This window comes from Misgurnus anguillicaudatus, chromosome 25 (genome assembly GCF_027580225.2).
Source record: "Misgurnus anguillicaudatus chromosome 25, ASM2758022v2, whole genome shotgun sequence".
In the NCBI taxonomy this organism is placed as follows: domain Eukaryota; kingdom Metazoa; phylum Chordata; class Actinopteri; order Cypriniformes; family Cobitidae; genus Misgurnus; species Misgurnus anguillicaudatus.
This window is the reverse complement of record NC_073361.2, coordinates 20,933,038-20,949,864: the sequence shown is the minus strand read 5'-3', so window position 1 is coordinate 20,949,864 and position 16,827 is coordinate 20,933,038. Positions and strand designations below refer to the sequence as shown.

The 16,827-nt window shown below is 39.1% G+C and overlaps 1 protein-coding gene across 2 annotated transcripts; it reads right to left on the bottom strand.

Moving 5' to 3' along the window:
• Positions 1–1,165: 1,165 nt before the first annotated feature.
• Positions 1,166–14,508, bottom strand: ankrd33ba (ankyrin repeat domain 33ba). Of its 2 annotated transcripts, none has more exons than XM_055182719.2 (4): positions 13,627–14,508; positions 6,738–6,867; positions 4,648–4,788; positions 1,166–4,350 (listed from the first exon to the last, which is right to left on the bottom strand). In XM_055182719.2, exons 1-4 carry the CDS (start codon positions 14,047–14,049, stop codon positions 3,476–3,478), a joined length of 1,569 nt encoding a protein of 522 aa, XP_055038694.1. In that variant the 5' UTR covers positions 14,050–14,508; the 3' UTR covers positions 1,166–3,475. The 2 variants fall into 2 exon arrangements, with proteins under 2 accessions (XP_055038694.1, XP_055038695.1); XM_055182720.2 differs by having other exon boundaries at positions 1,166–4,326; positions 13,627–14,506.
• Between the last annotated feature and the right edge of the window lie 2,319 nt (positions 14,509–16,827).

Below are 16,827 nucleotides of genomic sequence, written 5' to 3'. Positions count from 1 at the left end.
TTTTAGTATTTTGGGGGGGGCACTGTTGCCTCGGCAAGAATGTCCCAGGGTCAAGCCCTGTCCCAGGTGGCCTTCTGTGTGGAGTTTACATGTTCTCCCTGTGTCAGCGTGGGTTTACTTCAGGTACTCTGGTTTCCAAAAATATGCAAGTTCTCATAGCCATATATGCTGGAATGGTGTGAAGAATAAATAAATTTTGGGTCAATGCTGTGCTTTTCCACACCATTGTATGTATCTGGGCTGTATTTTAAAGGTCACGTTCTTCCTGATACCATTTTTTAAACCCTAGTTAGTGTGTAATGTTGCTATAATAGCATAAATAATACCTGTAAAATGATAAAGCTCAAAGTTCACTGCCAGGCGATATATTTTCTTCAATAGAATTTCTCTTAAAAAGCCTACAACGAACTGCCGGTTTGGACTACAGCCCTCTATTTCCTGCTTTAATGACGTCAGTAAAACAGTTCGTTGACTAAACTCCGCCCACAGGAATACGTCAGTCACCAGCTTTGGCTCTGCTCAAACGGCTCTGCTAAGCTAAGCTGCTATCGAATCACAGCACACTAAACAAACTACACAATCAGAACTTGTTACGTATTTCTGAAGGAGGGACTTCACATAACAAAGAAGACATCAGCCTGTTTTGAGGACAGTGAAAACAGCGCTATATAGTAAGTAAATTGTGTGAAAAATACCGCGTTTTTTACACGTGAAACATGAACACATGTTATATTGCCCACTATAAACACAATCAAAGCTTCAAAATCACAGACAGAACGGGAGCTTTAAGTTCAGAGTGACCCTATAGTACTTTGGTTTGTTTGACATTCAACCCTTTGCAGTGTATTTGTTTTTGATAGGCTGTCAACTCTGTCACAATTAATTCCCAGATCACTGCTGCTGTTCTCCAGTAGATGGCGCATCATTGACCTTAAAACAGCTTTGTGTTGTTCTGTAAGAAACGCTGACCATGCAAGATCTGTAAGTCCTGTCAGCGTCTGTAACACTATAACCAGTGACCTCAATATTACTAAGAGCTTTACAAAGGCCCATCCTTAACCTTTACATGTGCAATTACTTCATAAGACATACAATACTCAACAAATACATGTGGATAAAGCAGTTTTTATTACAATTTGTTACATATTTTAAGTTTGGGTATCAGAGTGAGATGCTGTTTTGTGAGAAGAGGGCAACTTGACATTTGACCATCACTGGTCTATATAGTGTTGACAAAGAGGCACAGTGGTGCTGTTGAGAAGATTACTTAAAGGTATTTTAAATGCTCTGCTTCCTGAATTAGTAGTTTTGTTTTATACCTGAGATTTGCTGATATGTTTAAATACGGATATTGTATTGTTGTCTTCGGCTGTGCATAACTGATCAGAGCATTCTGGAGCAGTACTGGAAGATCATTCAGGAGGAATAAGGTGCACACGTTAAAGGTCACCTAGTTTGGCCTTTTTACAAGATGTAATATAAGTCTCAGGTGTGCCCAGAATGTGTCTGTGAAGTTTCAGCTCAAAATACCCCACAGATAATTTATTATAGCACGTCCAAAATGCCACTATTTGGGTGGGAGCAAAAATGCGCTGTACCTTTAAATGCAAATGAGCTACAGCTCCTTACTTCCTTACAAACAGACAGTGAGCTCTTTTAGTTAAAATAGATCTGATTAATACAGTCTGAGACAATAGTATCTAGTGGACAGAGTGCAACTCGCTGATGGTGGAAACTATGGTAATGCAGGACTATTAGTGGGAGGAGGCTTTATCAATGTGACATCACATTGATAAGAGAATCAAAACGGCATGTCTAATGAGACTGCTTTGGTTTAATGGGGATTAAAACACAAGGAGCAGGTGGATTTTTTTACACACTGCCAACACACATTATGTCCGAACACCTCGTAAAAGTTGATTTTGCATAATAGGACCCCTTTAAGCAATTTGCAGCATCAAAAGTTGCAATGCCACACTGTGGTATTAACTCTTTCCCCGCCATTGATGAGATAACTCGTCAATTAAGAGAAAACGCTGCCCTGCCAATTACGAGAATTTCCAGCTTTCCGGAAAGAACTCCTCATAGACCTACATATCTGTACCAAAATGCTACATATAAGGACTATTTAAAAAGGTACCGTCCCAGTGACAACTTTTGTACATTTTGAGAGTGTGGATACAATGGTCAAGTAGGAATGACAAGTGGAAACAAACAGCACTGGTACTTGGCAATCAGTCATTTAATGGTTGATTTACTGGTCCCTTTAGAGTTTTATTTAAAGGTCACATTCTTTCTGATCCCATTTTTAGTGTGTAATGTTGCTATAATAGCATAAATAATACCTGTAAAATGATAAAGCTCAAAATTTCACTGCCAGGCGATATATTTTCTTTAACAGAATTCGCCTTTCAAAGCCTACAGCGAACAGCCGGTTTGGACTACAGCCCTCTACTTCCTGCTTTAATGACATCACTAGAGCTGTTTTTTGACTAAACTCCTCCCACAGACTGAAGTCAGTCGCCAGCTAAGCTAACAGCAAGCTTAGCTGCTATCGAATCACAACAAACTACACAATCAGAACTCGATACGTATTTCTAAAGGAGGGACAAGGAAGACATCAGCCCGTTTTTAGGACAGTAAACAGTGCTATAAGTAAATTGTGTGAAAAATACTGCATTTTGTTACACGTGAAACATGAACACATGTTATATTGCGCTCTGTAAACACCAATTAAAGCTTAAAAAACACAGAAAGAATGGGACCTTTAAAGTTATGGACTTTACTATATACGTTTTTGAGGAGGCTGAATTAGTATTATTTGTTCTCCCATTAGGCCTTGAAATGACTACCTCTGGAACATGTGCAAATATAAGTTTTGCTTTTCCCAAAACATCCAACCAATGTTTGGGAAAAGTAAAAAAATTTCCAAGAGGTACATTTGTTTTTGTTCAATACTTTCATGATGCTACGGTTTTAACATCCCTCCATAGGTTGTAGTAAAGAGTTGATGGAATATTCATCCATTATTTTAAAGAATGTAAACACAATGTTGTATTAAAGTAGTGTGCCTGTTTTAGCTGACCTGGGACTTTGTGGTTGGCTTGCTTGTTGAAACTGGTCCCTTACACTCTTGCAACACAATGCCATAGAAGAACCATTTTTGCCTGTATGGTCCCATAAAGAACCTTTAACATTAGATAAAAGTGTCTGTTTCACAAAAACTGTAGTGAGAAAATGTGTTTTATATTATCAAAAGGTAAGAAAAAACTGAATGGTTATTTTATGGCATCGCTGTAAACAACCTTTAGCATCAGCTTTTAAAGCTGTCCACTTAGTTCGCTTAATTTTGAGCACACAACATTCAGCATTACAAAAAGACAATCTTTTAAAAAAAACAATAAATATAAAAATATATTAGTATACATAATCAAAATTGCATTTCAAGTATGATAAGCAGTGTCTGCACTCTGAGTCACAGTGATTTCCTTTTGCCAGTAGAGAGATGTCGCCTTGTTGCAGCTTCCAGCCGTTTCCTCTCCGCTTCCTCTGCTTTCTTCCTCTCTTCTTTCAATTCCTTATATCTCCACTTAGGGATCTCAAGGAACTGTCCGTTTATACAGCTGCTCTTCCGTCGCACTTTCTCCGGCACGTAGGTTGGCGTGGGTGCCTTGGTAATTCTAACCTTGGGGACCATCACACCTGGTCTCACGCTGCTCCTTCTGAGGAGGTGTAGGGGGAGCAGACTCCCTCTTCGGAGGGCATCGGAAGATGCGGAGGTGTCCGTAAGGGCCTGGGGCTGCAAACTAGCACGGCGATCTTTGGATTTGGGTACCAGCATGACCCGTGAGTTCTGGAAAAGACGCTTGTAGTTCTCCAGGCGCTCTGGCCCCAGTACTTTAAGCTGCTCGGCTCGTTGCTTTTTTAGGATCTCCTGAACAGCGTAGCGGCGTTTACCCACACAAGGCGGGCTGCTGGGACACACGGTTCGAGATGCGATGGCGATGAACGGACTGCCCAGCGATGTCGTCATGCGCACCATGTGATCCAGAACCCCGTCTTCTGAAGCTTCGGTGACGTTACTGATGTCGAAGAAGTTACGGAGTGTCTCTGATATCTTCTGAATGCAGCCTTTGGGGGCCTGAGCTTTGGCCACCAGCGCAGGAAGAAGCGGCCACTCGGGTCGATAAGCGTCAGAGAACTGCTCGGGACACGGTTGTTGCATCAGCCGGCCTATAACAAAGGCCGTCTCATATCGGCTTGTGAAGATGGCCCATTCGCGTGCGGTGAATTTCCTTCCGCTGTCTCTGGCCTCCACATCAGCTCCTAATGAAGAAAACAAATGTGCAGCTGTGACTGCAGTTAAAGCTCATTCTTCTGCAGAAATCATTTTTATCTTATAATCTAACTCAGATAGCAATAGAGGTTTTATAACACATTTAATGTATCACTATGAGACACTTCTTTTATGATTGTGTATTTAATCTTTGTTTAGATCTTTACAGCTTTTGGTCCCTGTTAACACTTTTTGAGCTACAGAAAGATTTGGGCTTCAAGATAACGGCAAACAAGCTACTATAGTGTGATTATATCTGTACATATCTTCTGTCATATCTGAACAGTTATAGCATTGTGAGATTTGAGTACCTGCCAACATAAGGGCTCTGACACATTCCACTCGACCCTGCATGGCAGCTTTCATCAGAGCGGTGAACCCGTGGCAGTTCCTTTTCTCAATATCAAGCCCGGGAAAGTAGTTGAGTAGGTAGTTACAGATTGTGATGTAACCTGCAATTCAGCAATGAAGCTATTAAACATCAATTTTTCTAAAACAATCTGTAGTTCATTACTAATTACAATAAGCAGAAGCAGTTTTTTAAATGTATTCCCAGTCTTTTCCATTTACTTTGAATGTTGAGACACTATTGTTAGATTTTTAGTCAATAAATGTATTCACTTAAAATTCAAATTTCACTTTTACACTTTTTACACAATTACACTTACCTAAAAGATTATTAGGGACACCTGTTCAATTTCTCATTAATGCAATTATCTAATCAACCAATCACATGGCAGTTGCTTCAATGCATTTAGGGGTGTGGTCCTGGTCAAGACAATCTCCTGAACTCCAAACTGAATGTCAGGATGGGAAAGAAAGGTGATTTAAGCAATTTTGAGCGTGGCATGGTTGTTGGTACAAGACGGGCCGGTCTGAGTATTTCACAATCTGCTCAGTTACTGGGATTTTCACGCACAACCATTTCTAGGGAAAAACATCCAGTATGCGGCAGTCCTGTAGGCGAAAATGCCTTGTTGATGCTAGAGGTCAGAAGAGAATGGGTCGACTGATTCAAGCTGATAGAAGAGCAACTTTGATTAAAATAACCACTCGTTACAACCGAGGTATGCAGCAAAGCATTTGTGAAGCCACAACCACACAACCTTGAGGCGGATGGGCTACAACAGCAGAAGACCCCACCGGGTACCACTGATCTTCACTACAAATAGGAAAAAGAGGCTATAATTTGCACGAGCTCACCAAAATTGGACAGTTAAAGACTGGAAAAATGTTGCCTGGTCTGATAAGTCTCGATTTCTGTTGAGACATTCAGATGGTAGAGTCAGAATTTGGCGTAAACAGAATGAGAACATGGATCCATCATGCCTTGTTACCACTTTGCAGACTGCTGGTGGTGGTGTAATGGTGTGGGGGATGTTTTCTTGACACACTTTAGGCCCCTTAGTGCCAATTGGGTATCCTTTTAATGCCATGGCCAACCTGAGCATTGTTTCAGACCATGTCCATCCCTTTATGACCATCATGTACCCATCCTCTGATGACTACTTTCAGCAGGATAATGCACCATGTCACAAAGCTCGAATCATTTTAAATTGGTATCATGAACATGACATTGAGTTAACTGTACTAAAATGGCCGCCACAGTCACCAGATCTCAACCTAATACAGCATCTTTGGGATGTGGTGGAACGGGAGCTTCGTGCCCTGGATGTGCATCCCACAAATCTCCATCAACTGCAAGATGCTATCCTATCAATATGGGCCAACATTCCTAGAGAATACTTTCAGCACCTTGTTGAATCAATGCCATTAAGGCAGTTCTGAAGGTGAAAGTATTACACAGTATTAGTATGGTGTTCCTAATAATACTTTCTAATAGTGCATCAATAATAGCCAGTAAGAATTATTGTTAATAGTTTTATTGTCCTGTTATAAATGAGAAATTGTTTTCTACACTGTCAGAAAAAGCTGACACTGGTGTAGTACCCTAAAAAAGTCCTGATATGTACCATGTGGAGCTCAGGTAACAAAGCCGCTAAATGTCACCCACATTAAAAATGAGATAATAATATTAACAAATGTTTTGGGCACCTAATTTACGTTCATCATATCCTTTTACTTTAACCCCTCTTAATCCAGCCTCAGGCCGTTTAGAAATACCGCTTTGTTGCCAAAATCCATTACGATAAAAAATGAAAACATGTCAGACACACTTTTTTTCACGTTTTGCATTGAGCTTCTCATATGTATGCATTTGGTATCAATATGTACTTCTGAGGTACAAATTTTAAAGTGTACCTTTTGAAAGGGTAGTGCCCTAGTGACAGCTTAAGGACATTATTGTTTTGACAGTGTACTTGTTTGTATTGTAAAGGATTAGATTGGACTAAGGCTGTTTGTCCTTATTGTAATGAGGCAAGGAATCAGTGGTGCTTACCTGCCTGAGCAGCGATGATGAGGGCTGTATTGCCTTCGTTGTCCTGCCAGTTCACATCCAGGTAAGGACACTGTGAAAGAGCGATCACCACGTCCACATAGCCTTGGTAACATGCCACTATTAGTCCAGTCTGTAGAGTCAACAAGTACACACAAGGTTACTGTCAAAGATTTTCCACTTCAATTCAATTCCAGGAATTTAGTGTGGATGTGTAAGTTGGTAACTGTGAGGAAAACAGACTCCATGGATACTGGAAAAGCAAAAAATATCCAGGATCGCAAGTGTTACTTTTTTGTTAATCTTTGCATGTCAATGACAATTCTGAAATAGATTTCAGCAATAGGCCTATGGTCATTTTTGTCATCAATAAGCATAAAGAGAAAAACTGTGAAATTGTAAAAAAAAGTAAAAGTGTTTAGGATTTCGAGGCTTTTGAACATTTGCATTCAAATTATTATTTTAAAGGAAAACACCACCGTTTTAAAATATTTTACTATGTTCTTACCTCAACTTATACAAATTAATACATCCCTATCTTTTTTCAATGTGTGCACTTAATCTTTGTACAGCGTGTCATGAATGTGTTAGCATTTAGCCTAGCCCCATTCATTCCTTAGGATCCAAACAGGGATGAATTTAGAAGCCACCAAACACTTCCATATTTTCCCTATTTTAAACAAAATTAAACGTGGCGATTTTTAAAGGGGATATAAAATGAGAACTATATTGTAAGAAAAAAGAGTTAGAAACATAAGTTGTGGAGACCACCCTTAAAAAAAATAAATGAGACAAATTCCAGAGTTCAATATGGAAGCCAACCTAGCATTTGCATCTGCGTCTGCCACACAGAGTACATGCAAATTGTGAATGCTGTTTTGCTGTATATGCAAATTGTGAATACTGTAACCTGTAAAATATAGGAGATATAAATAAATACACATCTTACCTATGTGGTAAGGTCTGAACTTGCTTTAGTGCTTATACGAAATAGATGTTGTGGCCCTATAATCTGACCCTGTACCTAAATAGCTGCAAAATTGCAATAAAGTGATTGCTCAGTGGGATCACACGATGAAACAGTGAGACTGATTTCGCTATTGTTTTCCCCTGTCGAGGCCTCTCATGCATTTTTTGCTCTCCACAGCCTTGTATAAGTGTGAACAGTAGTGGTATGGAAAAGCGTGGCAGCGCCCTTTCATCGCTTTGACACACTGCTGGAGGTAGATGACTAAAAATAAACCTTCAACATACTCGATTCACACGGTTATGACAATAAAACAGAGACACTTTTAGTTGCTGCATGTTAAAGCATACATTTTTTGACACAATTTCTACAATCTCAACAAATGACTAAATGTAAGTGTGAATTGGAAACTATACCAATGTACACTTTCAGAAAAAAGGTACATTAAGGTACAAAGTTTGTTATTATGGCGATATACTTTTCAAAAAGTACACTTCTGTACCTACATGCTGGTACCTCAGAGGTGCATATTGGTACCTTTAAGGGTACATATCTGTACATGCTACATATTGGGACATTTTTAAAAGGTACTGTCCCAGTGACAAAAAGGTACAACTTTTGTACCTTATATGATTCTCAGATTTAATCTAAATTAACTGGGTTTAAAAATATAGTTGAATGAGTCTTGCTACATAGTGCTTTTAGGGGTCAATCCTTGTAATTGTTAAAGGTTTATTGTTTTGCTTTTGTGCATTGTGTCGTCATGCAAAGCTTTATGCATTGGGAATTATGTCATCTTAAGTTTAGTTAACACTGGAATTTAATTTATGACTGAACCTTCTTCTCTTATTTGGCACCTATGTGACATATACTCATCCTGGTTTTAGTCTAAAGAAAGATGTGTTGTAGTAATCTGTGACCTGGTTTGTTCCTTAAATAGAAAGGATTAGCCTTGTGGGTCATTACTTAAAAGAAGAGTAACAGGATTTGTTTTTAATGTCAGCTTTAAAGAGAAGATACAGCCTCCAAGATAGTTCTAATAAAAGAACTAATAAAAGAATGCTTACCTAGCATTTTTTTATTTGGTGGAATGAAAAATAATGTATAATCTTAATTACTGTGCTTAATTACATCCATCCAACTATCTAGTCATTTATCAAACCTAGACTTCTAAGAAGTGCTGGGTTTATTTTTAACCTAGATAGATGGCTAGGTACACTCTAAAAAAAGATATGTTATTTTCAACCCAGCGTTTGGTCAAAAAGGGACGAGCCCAGCAGCTGGGTTGAAAATAACATATCTTTTTTTAGAGTGTACCTAGCCATAGGTACTATCTAGCCTATTTATCCAGCCTATCTATCCAGCCTATCCATCTACCCTATCCATCTAGCTTACCCATATCTAGCCTACCTATCAATCGAGCCTAGCTAGCCATCTATTTAGCCTACCCATATCTAGCCTACGCATTGAACAAGCCTACATAGTCTACATAACTATCTTGCCTACCTAACCATCTAGTCTATCTATCTAGCCTACCTAGCCATCTAGCTACCCTACCTTGGCATTTACTCTATCTATCTAGCCTACCTAGCTATCTACTGTATCTAGCCTACCTTGCCATCTATCTACACTACATTGCAAACTGTCTAGCCTATCTAGCAATCTGTCTACCCTACCTACCCATCTATCTAGCCTACCTAGCCATCTATCTACCTAACCTAGCCATCTATCTACCCTACCTCGCCATCTGTCTAGCTATCTGTCTACCCTATCTATCTAGCCTATCTATACAGCCTATCCATCTAGCCTACCCATATCTAGCCTACCTATTCATCTAGCTTACCTATCGATCTAGCCTACCTAGCCATCTATCTAGTCTACCTATTGATCTAGCCTACCTAGCCATGTATCTAGCCTACATAACTATATAGCCTACCTAGCCATCTATCTAGCATACCTAGCCATCTGTCTACCCTATCTATCTAGTCTATTTATCCAGCCTATCTATACAGCCTATCCATCTAGCCTACCCATATCTACCCTACCTATTCATCTAGCCTTCCTATCGATCTAGCCTACCTAGCCATCTATCTAGCCTACATAACTATCTAGCCTACCTAGCCATCTAGTTTATCTATCTGGCCATCTAGCCTACCTAGCCATCTATCTAGCCTACATAGCTATCTGGCCTACCTAGCCATCTATCTATCTAGCCATCTAGCCTACCTACCCATCTATCTAGCCTACCTTGCCATCTAGTCTATATATTTAGCCTACCTAGCCATCTATCTAACCTTGCCATCTATTTACCCTGCATAGAAAACTGTCTACCCTACCTGCAATCTGTCTACTCTATCTATCTAGCCTATTTATCCAGCCTATCTATACAGCCTATCCATCCAGCTTACCCATATCTAGCCAACCTATTCATCTAGTCTACCTATCGATCTAGCCTACCTAGCTATCTATCTAGCCTACATAACTATCTAGCCTACCTAGCCATCTAGTCTATGTATCTAGCCATCTAGCCTACCTTGCCATCTATCTACCCTACCTTGCCATCTAGTCTATTTATCTAGCCTACCTTGCCATCTAGTCTATCTATCTAGCCTACCTAGCCATCTACTGTATCTACCCTACCTTGCCATCTATCTACCCTACATAGCAAACTGTCTACCCTATCTATTTAGCCTACCTATCCATCTATCTAGCCTACCTAGCCATCTATCAACCCTACCTAGCCATGTGTCTATCCTACCTAGCCATCTCTCTACCCTATCTATCTAGCCTATTTATTCAGCCTATCTATCCAGCCTATCCATCTAACCTGCCCATATCTAGCCTACCTATTTATCTAGCCTACCTATCGATCTAGCCTACATAGCCATCTATCTAGCCTACCTAACCATCTAGTCTGCCCATAGTGTGAATAGTCTTTAGAGTAGTATGTTAGTTGCCCAAAACACTTTTGGGATGGAGAGCAGACAGAGTTTGTATATATACATTACAGTCTGGTTGGACTAAACATTTTCAAGCATAAACTGACCCACAAAAACATGACAGAGACAAGATGGCCTGGATTTGATAATATCACGTCAATCTGGCTCTGAATCATTAGAGTGCCTGAAAACAGGTCAATGGGTAGCATCCTTCCACAGATGTCCCGTTGATGACTTGATATTACATCAACGCTGAGCACAAACCGATCTTGACGTGAAAGCTCTACCTGCACAGCAGTATATAAATGAAAGGCCCTGTATTTGCCAGAGGGCTGTCAGTTAAGCTGCCTACATTTATTTCCCTGCTAGGCAGTCCTATCTAACGCTGCAGCTTATGGGTATTACGGTTTAGTGATAACAGATTTTTTTCTCCCATCACAAATTATCCAGTCACAAGTTTGTATATAAGTAGAATGTATTCCTATATTCACATCAGTTGCATGATAAACAGGATGTTAGAGGTCAAGTGCGTGTATAATGGATAATGCAGATGGCCTCTCATGTTTATTTTTTCCCATATCCTGTAATGATATTACCAGTTCATTCAAAAGTCAGAGGCCCTCCACCATCGAATTCATAAAATGGAAAATTTCTTCCAATGAGCCAATAAACACACATTTATGTCACAATGTAACACAACTTAATTCGCCAGAGTCACATCCAACTAAGCATTTACAAGTTTTGCTATGTCATTCGGGCCAAGAAGGGGTGTAAAGCACACTGACTCATCTGCTAATGACTACATTTACAGCATTACACCATGCAGAGATGGTCTCAGATGTACACAGCACATGCTGGAACGATTAAGTGGGGAAATCCTGTGTCTGTTACCCTGGACTGTCTTGAAGAGTGATGGAAGGTAAAGATAAGAGAGGAACGTATGTGAATAGAAGTCAGACACCTCAAAGACATTCCACTGCTCAACGGCCCTGTCGGTTATCAATCATTACATGATCATCAGATTGAATTGGTTCTCATATCAAACTAAATTTGAGTGCTTCAGAGGCCTAAAGCGAAGGGAGGTGATGTCACTGGGAGTGAGACAAATTTTTGTAAAGAATACACGCAGGAGACTTGTTTTTGTGACAATCGCTGCGTTATTAAATCCAAAACGCCTACAAGCTGTTTGTGCATTACATGCATGCACTTCAACATCTGTTTCACATTTCACATCTGTACTGTGATTAACCCAGAACACATGCCTTAGAGGTCACAGAAACAAACCTGAAACACAACGCTTGGTGTTTATGTACAATTGATCATCTAAAGATTAGCTTAAATTTACAAATGACAACAAAGACCAACTTTCAGCTGTTGTTGCTTTTGTTGGATCAGTATGTGAATGGCAGGCATTAATAAGGGCAAGGGTTCTTGGGAGCCCTTGCATACCTTAAAAGTTATTGTTATTGCTGCAGTTACACTGCATGGGTAACAATGGAGTGCTTTTAGTTATAATAAGTATTGTGAAAATGCCTGCTTATGATTTGGCAGATTCCATGCAAACAACACTTAACTGTGATATGTGATCACAAAATGCATGTTTACCTATTTTAATTATTCAGTTAAATTATTATTAGTATAGCTGATTATACTTAAATAAGATTATTTAATGTAAAGATAAAATACTTTCCTCTATCACAACTTTCAGGGACAACTAAACTAAGTCATAAGTAGATAACACTACGCCTTTATGAAGCTGCCCTTCTTGTTGAAGCAGTCTACAGTGCCAGGCAACACAACAATGCTTGTCATCCCAGAACAGACAGGGGGAGAGCTTTTCAAACATGCTTGGTGCAAAAATGACTCTAAGTTAAAGATGTGACATAATATGTGAAATTTCAGAACTCATAAAGTTGTTTGAGATTACTTATTTCCGATTGAAGTAGAAGTTAATGGAGACATTTCACAAAACATTTTTAAGATGTCAAATAGTCCCCAGAGTATATATGTGAAGTTTTGGCTCAAAATACCGTATAGATAATTTATTATAACATGTTAAAATTGCCACTTTTTATAGGTGTGAGCAAAACTGTGTCTTTTAAAATGCAAATGAGCTGATCTATGCACTAAACAGCAGTGCCGTGGTTGGATAGTGCAGATTAAGGGGCGGTATTATCCACTTCTGACATCACAAGGGGAGCCAAATTTTAATTACCTATTTTTTTACATGCTTGCAGAGAATGGTTTACCAAAACTAAGTTACTGTGTTGATCTTTTTCACATTTTCTAGGTTGATAGAAGCACTGGGGACCCTATTATAGCACTTAAACATGGAAAAGTCAGATTTTCATATGTCCCCTTTAAGGAAAGACATATGGGGGAGCGTGTCCCTTTATCTTAATATAGCCAATAGACTAGTTTATAGACCATGTGATTTGGCTATGGCATTAGGGGGTGTGGCATTCTTAATCTACAAGCATTTGATTTGATATAAATTTGTATCCGCCCCTGAGTACATGATGATGATCAACAATGTTTGTGTTTTTATTATTATTTTTTATATTTTATGTGCATTGGTCATTCCTAACTCTTTTAAAAATTAACATTAGTTTTATTATAGTAAAAGTAACTCTTTCCAGATTGATTACTATTTGTATTACCGTAGTTTTACTACAAATATCATGGTTAAACTATGGTACTGTCGTGAGACAATGGTACATATGTGGTTACTGTGCCTTTACTATAAATAGTTTCTGTATTGTAAGGGGCTATTTAATATATTTTGAACGTTGTCAATTTTTATGAAAATTAACCATTAACCAGGTTTCAATAAATATCATGGTTAAAATGTGATTAGGCTGCAGTGAAACCATGGTAAATGTGTTACTGTGGTTACCACAAATACCACAGTTAAATTATGGTAAGCCAATATTTTTTTCTCTCAACTTTGCACAAACGTCATTCAGTGACATTCATTCATACTTACTCTCTTGTTTTTGTCCGTCTCCTGAACCTCCTCTTCTGTAACTCCTTGTCTAATCTTAAATTTGACTGTAAGCGCATTGTTGTTGAAGCACGCCTGGAAAAGAGGCAGCGTTGGCGGACTCTCCGGTGACGGCGTTCGTTTAGAATCGGCAAAGTCCGGTGGATAAAACGAATCATCTGAGGCGATGCTCCTGGTGTCCGGCAGCTCCGAGAAATCCTCCAACTCTTCGAATTCATCCTCGTCGTATACATCCGACTCGTACGATCCGAGATACTCATCATCATCATTGCCTCGATCAGGTGGCTCCTCCACGATAGTCGGATAGATTTGAGCGGAGTTCCCGATACTTGCAGTGTATTTGCTCGGTTTAACTTTTCTTGGAGATGAGCCGCCACCATCCCTGCTGTCTGTTATCAAAACCATTTAACCCCTGTAAAATGAAATGCTCAAGTCATGCGGATGAAAGCCCCCCTCACCGTTGGCTGCATGTGGACATGTTGAAGTCATTCAAACCACATGAACAAATCCTCTTCATTTATAAACAAAGTTTAATCCCTGAACTGTGGTTCAGATCTGTGAAGCGTTTGCGTCGTCATTGTGCATCAACTACATTATCGTCCCGTCTAAATAATAATTTATAAACTGATTTTAAAAATGTATTTCTTCATAACTCCATTTGCGAATGCCATGTGGTAACACCCACAGACAGTCTTCAGAAACTCACGTGGAAAGTGAAATCTCCCAGCAATAATTGTTTGCAGTTGTTTGTAACTTAAAACAATCCCGACTGTCGCAATATCTTTCCTGGAAAAACTTCTCGTCACGCTCCCAACAAGCATGGAGAGTTGAAGCGCTTGACAACCCCAAAAGATAAGGGGAATAGACGCGTGCGCTGCATAAATCTGCTTCCATAATCCGATTAGAGCGTGTCTCTCTCTCTCTCTCTCTCTCTCTCTCTCGGTGTGTCTCTCTCTCGTTCTCGCTCTCCCTGTTCTAGTGACTGAATCCTTCAGTGCTCTTAAAATGATTTAATGTTCAAAACTGTTTTGTGTGAATTCCTCTGTTTAATTTTATACATTGTTTCTGAGAAATGTTTCTGAGTTTTGTTTATCGTCACTGTGGCTCTTTCCCCTCTGCTTAATGACTGTGTTGGGGATGTCCCATCCTGTAGAGAATTTATCAAATTTTCCAAACAAAGACCCCTTAAACATTTTCACTTATTAGTCTTGGTGTTTCTTAAAAACTGTGAACATGTGAAAGTCTCTGTTGTCTTTGTTCTTCGCAGCCCTTAAAATTGTAATTCATATTCTGAATCTAAAATGTTCAGGAAAGTTAAAACTGTATGTCTGACGTCATACATTTGTGACCATGCCTGTAAAAACCCAGCTAAAGTCTGTTTTTGTGATATACTATGACTTTGACTGTGGTTTTCACAGGCTGGGTCACATTTATTACCAATCAACTATAAAATTGTTGTCTTATTCTGTCAAAATAAATTATTTACCTGCCCTTCATCATGTAACTTCATCTATATTAGCAAAGTTGCACTCACATTCTCACTAAAATCACACATTTTACCAAACATTTTGCTTGGAGTTGTAAGATAAATACCATAATTGCTGTGAATAATTAGTAGCCCCGTACAGCTGAACACCACTTGAGCTCCATCCCTTTCACTTGCAGCTGCGATACATACAGTTTATACAATCTGGTTTGCTTGTGTTCAATAGATGCCTGTCTTCGATTGAAATGCCATTGTTTTTTAAAACAAGTCATCATTTCTTTATTGCCAAAAATGAGTCATTATTACACAACTGGCTTAATGGTCATTTCACTGCCCGTACAGAGAGAATTTAAGTTTCATTTGTGTGAGGGTGGGAAAGGGATCTCACTTTAAGTCCACTCTCCAGTTATTGAAACTGAAAAACCATGTGCCAGTAGTTCTCAAACTGGGGGCCAAGATTGTCACAGGGGGGACCCAGTTTTATGACATTTGATAAAATACATTAATTTAACATAAATTTACATATAAATCCAGTGGGGGCCTGTGACTTCTTTTTCGTGGGCGCACCATGCGAAGATCGTTACAACATGTATTTAAAGGAATATTCTATTTTCTTAAAAGAAAAATCCAGATAATTTACTCAACACCATGTCATCCAAAATGTTGATGTCTTTCTTTGTTCAGTCGAGAAGAAATTATGTTTTTTGAGGAAAACATTGCAGGATTTTTCTCATTTTAATGGACTTTAATAGACACCAACAATTAACACTTAACTCAACACGTAACAGTTTTTTTCAACGGAGTTTCAAAGGACTATAAACGATCCCAAACGAGGCATAAGGGTCTTATCTAGCAAAACGATTGTCATTTTTGACAAGAAAAATAACAAATATGCTCTTTAAAGCACAACTTCTCGTCTAGATCCGGTCCAGCGCGACCTTACGTAAATGCGTCGTGACGTAGGGAGGTCACGTGTTACATATATAAAACGCACATTTGCGGACCATTGTAAACAATAAACTGACACAAAGACATTAATTAGTATCAGTTGACATACAACAACGTAACGGTCCTCTTTTACCACATTTGTAAACACTGGGGCGGAGTTTCGCTGGTGCATCACGACCGGATCTAGACGAGAAGTTGTGCTTATGCGTAATCAGTACTGTTAAGGGAGTGTCTTGCGTGTATTTTGTGAACGTGATCGTTTGAATAAGGTTACTAACCTACAGCATAATTTAATCAGTTTTGTTTAATTCAAATTGTATGTTTTAGAATGTTTTATGTCATACATTTTCTTTAGGGGGGGCCACAAAGGGTCCACCGTACATGGGGGGGACACACTTCGAAAAAGTTTGAGAACCACTGATGTAGGCTACTTTGGCTTAGACACTTACATTAGCTCAGCACTCTGGGATGCTGCTTATGTTGATAATTCCCCAGAGAGCTGATCAAAAGTACGGTGAATTCCAAACTGAGTAAAAGTTAATCTTGGAATCTAATGTACGTTATCTAAAAGCAACTGGTTAATGGTGGCAGAAGACTTTATCAACTGTGGTGATGATGTGGGCGAATCATGCCACAATATGTTAGATGAAGACTAGAAAGTGAACAGTAAAAACAGTAGCAACGTCCATCTCACTGATGATGGGACTTTGTAATTATTTTTAGGGAGGGTTGTTTGTCTAAAAGTAGGC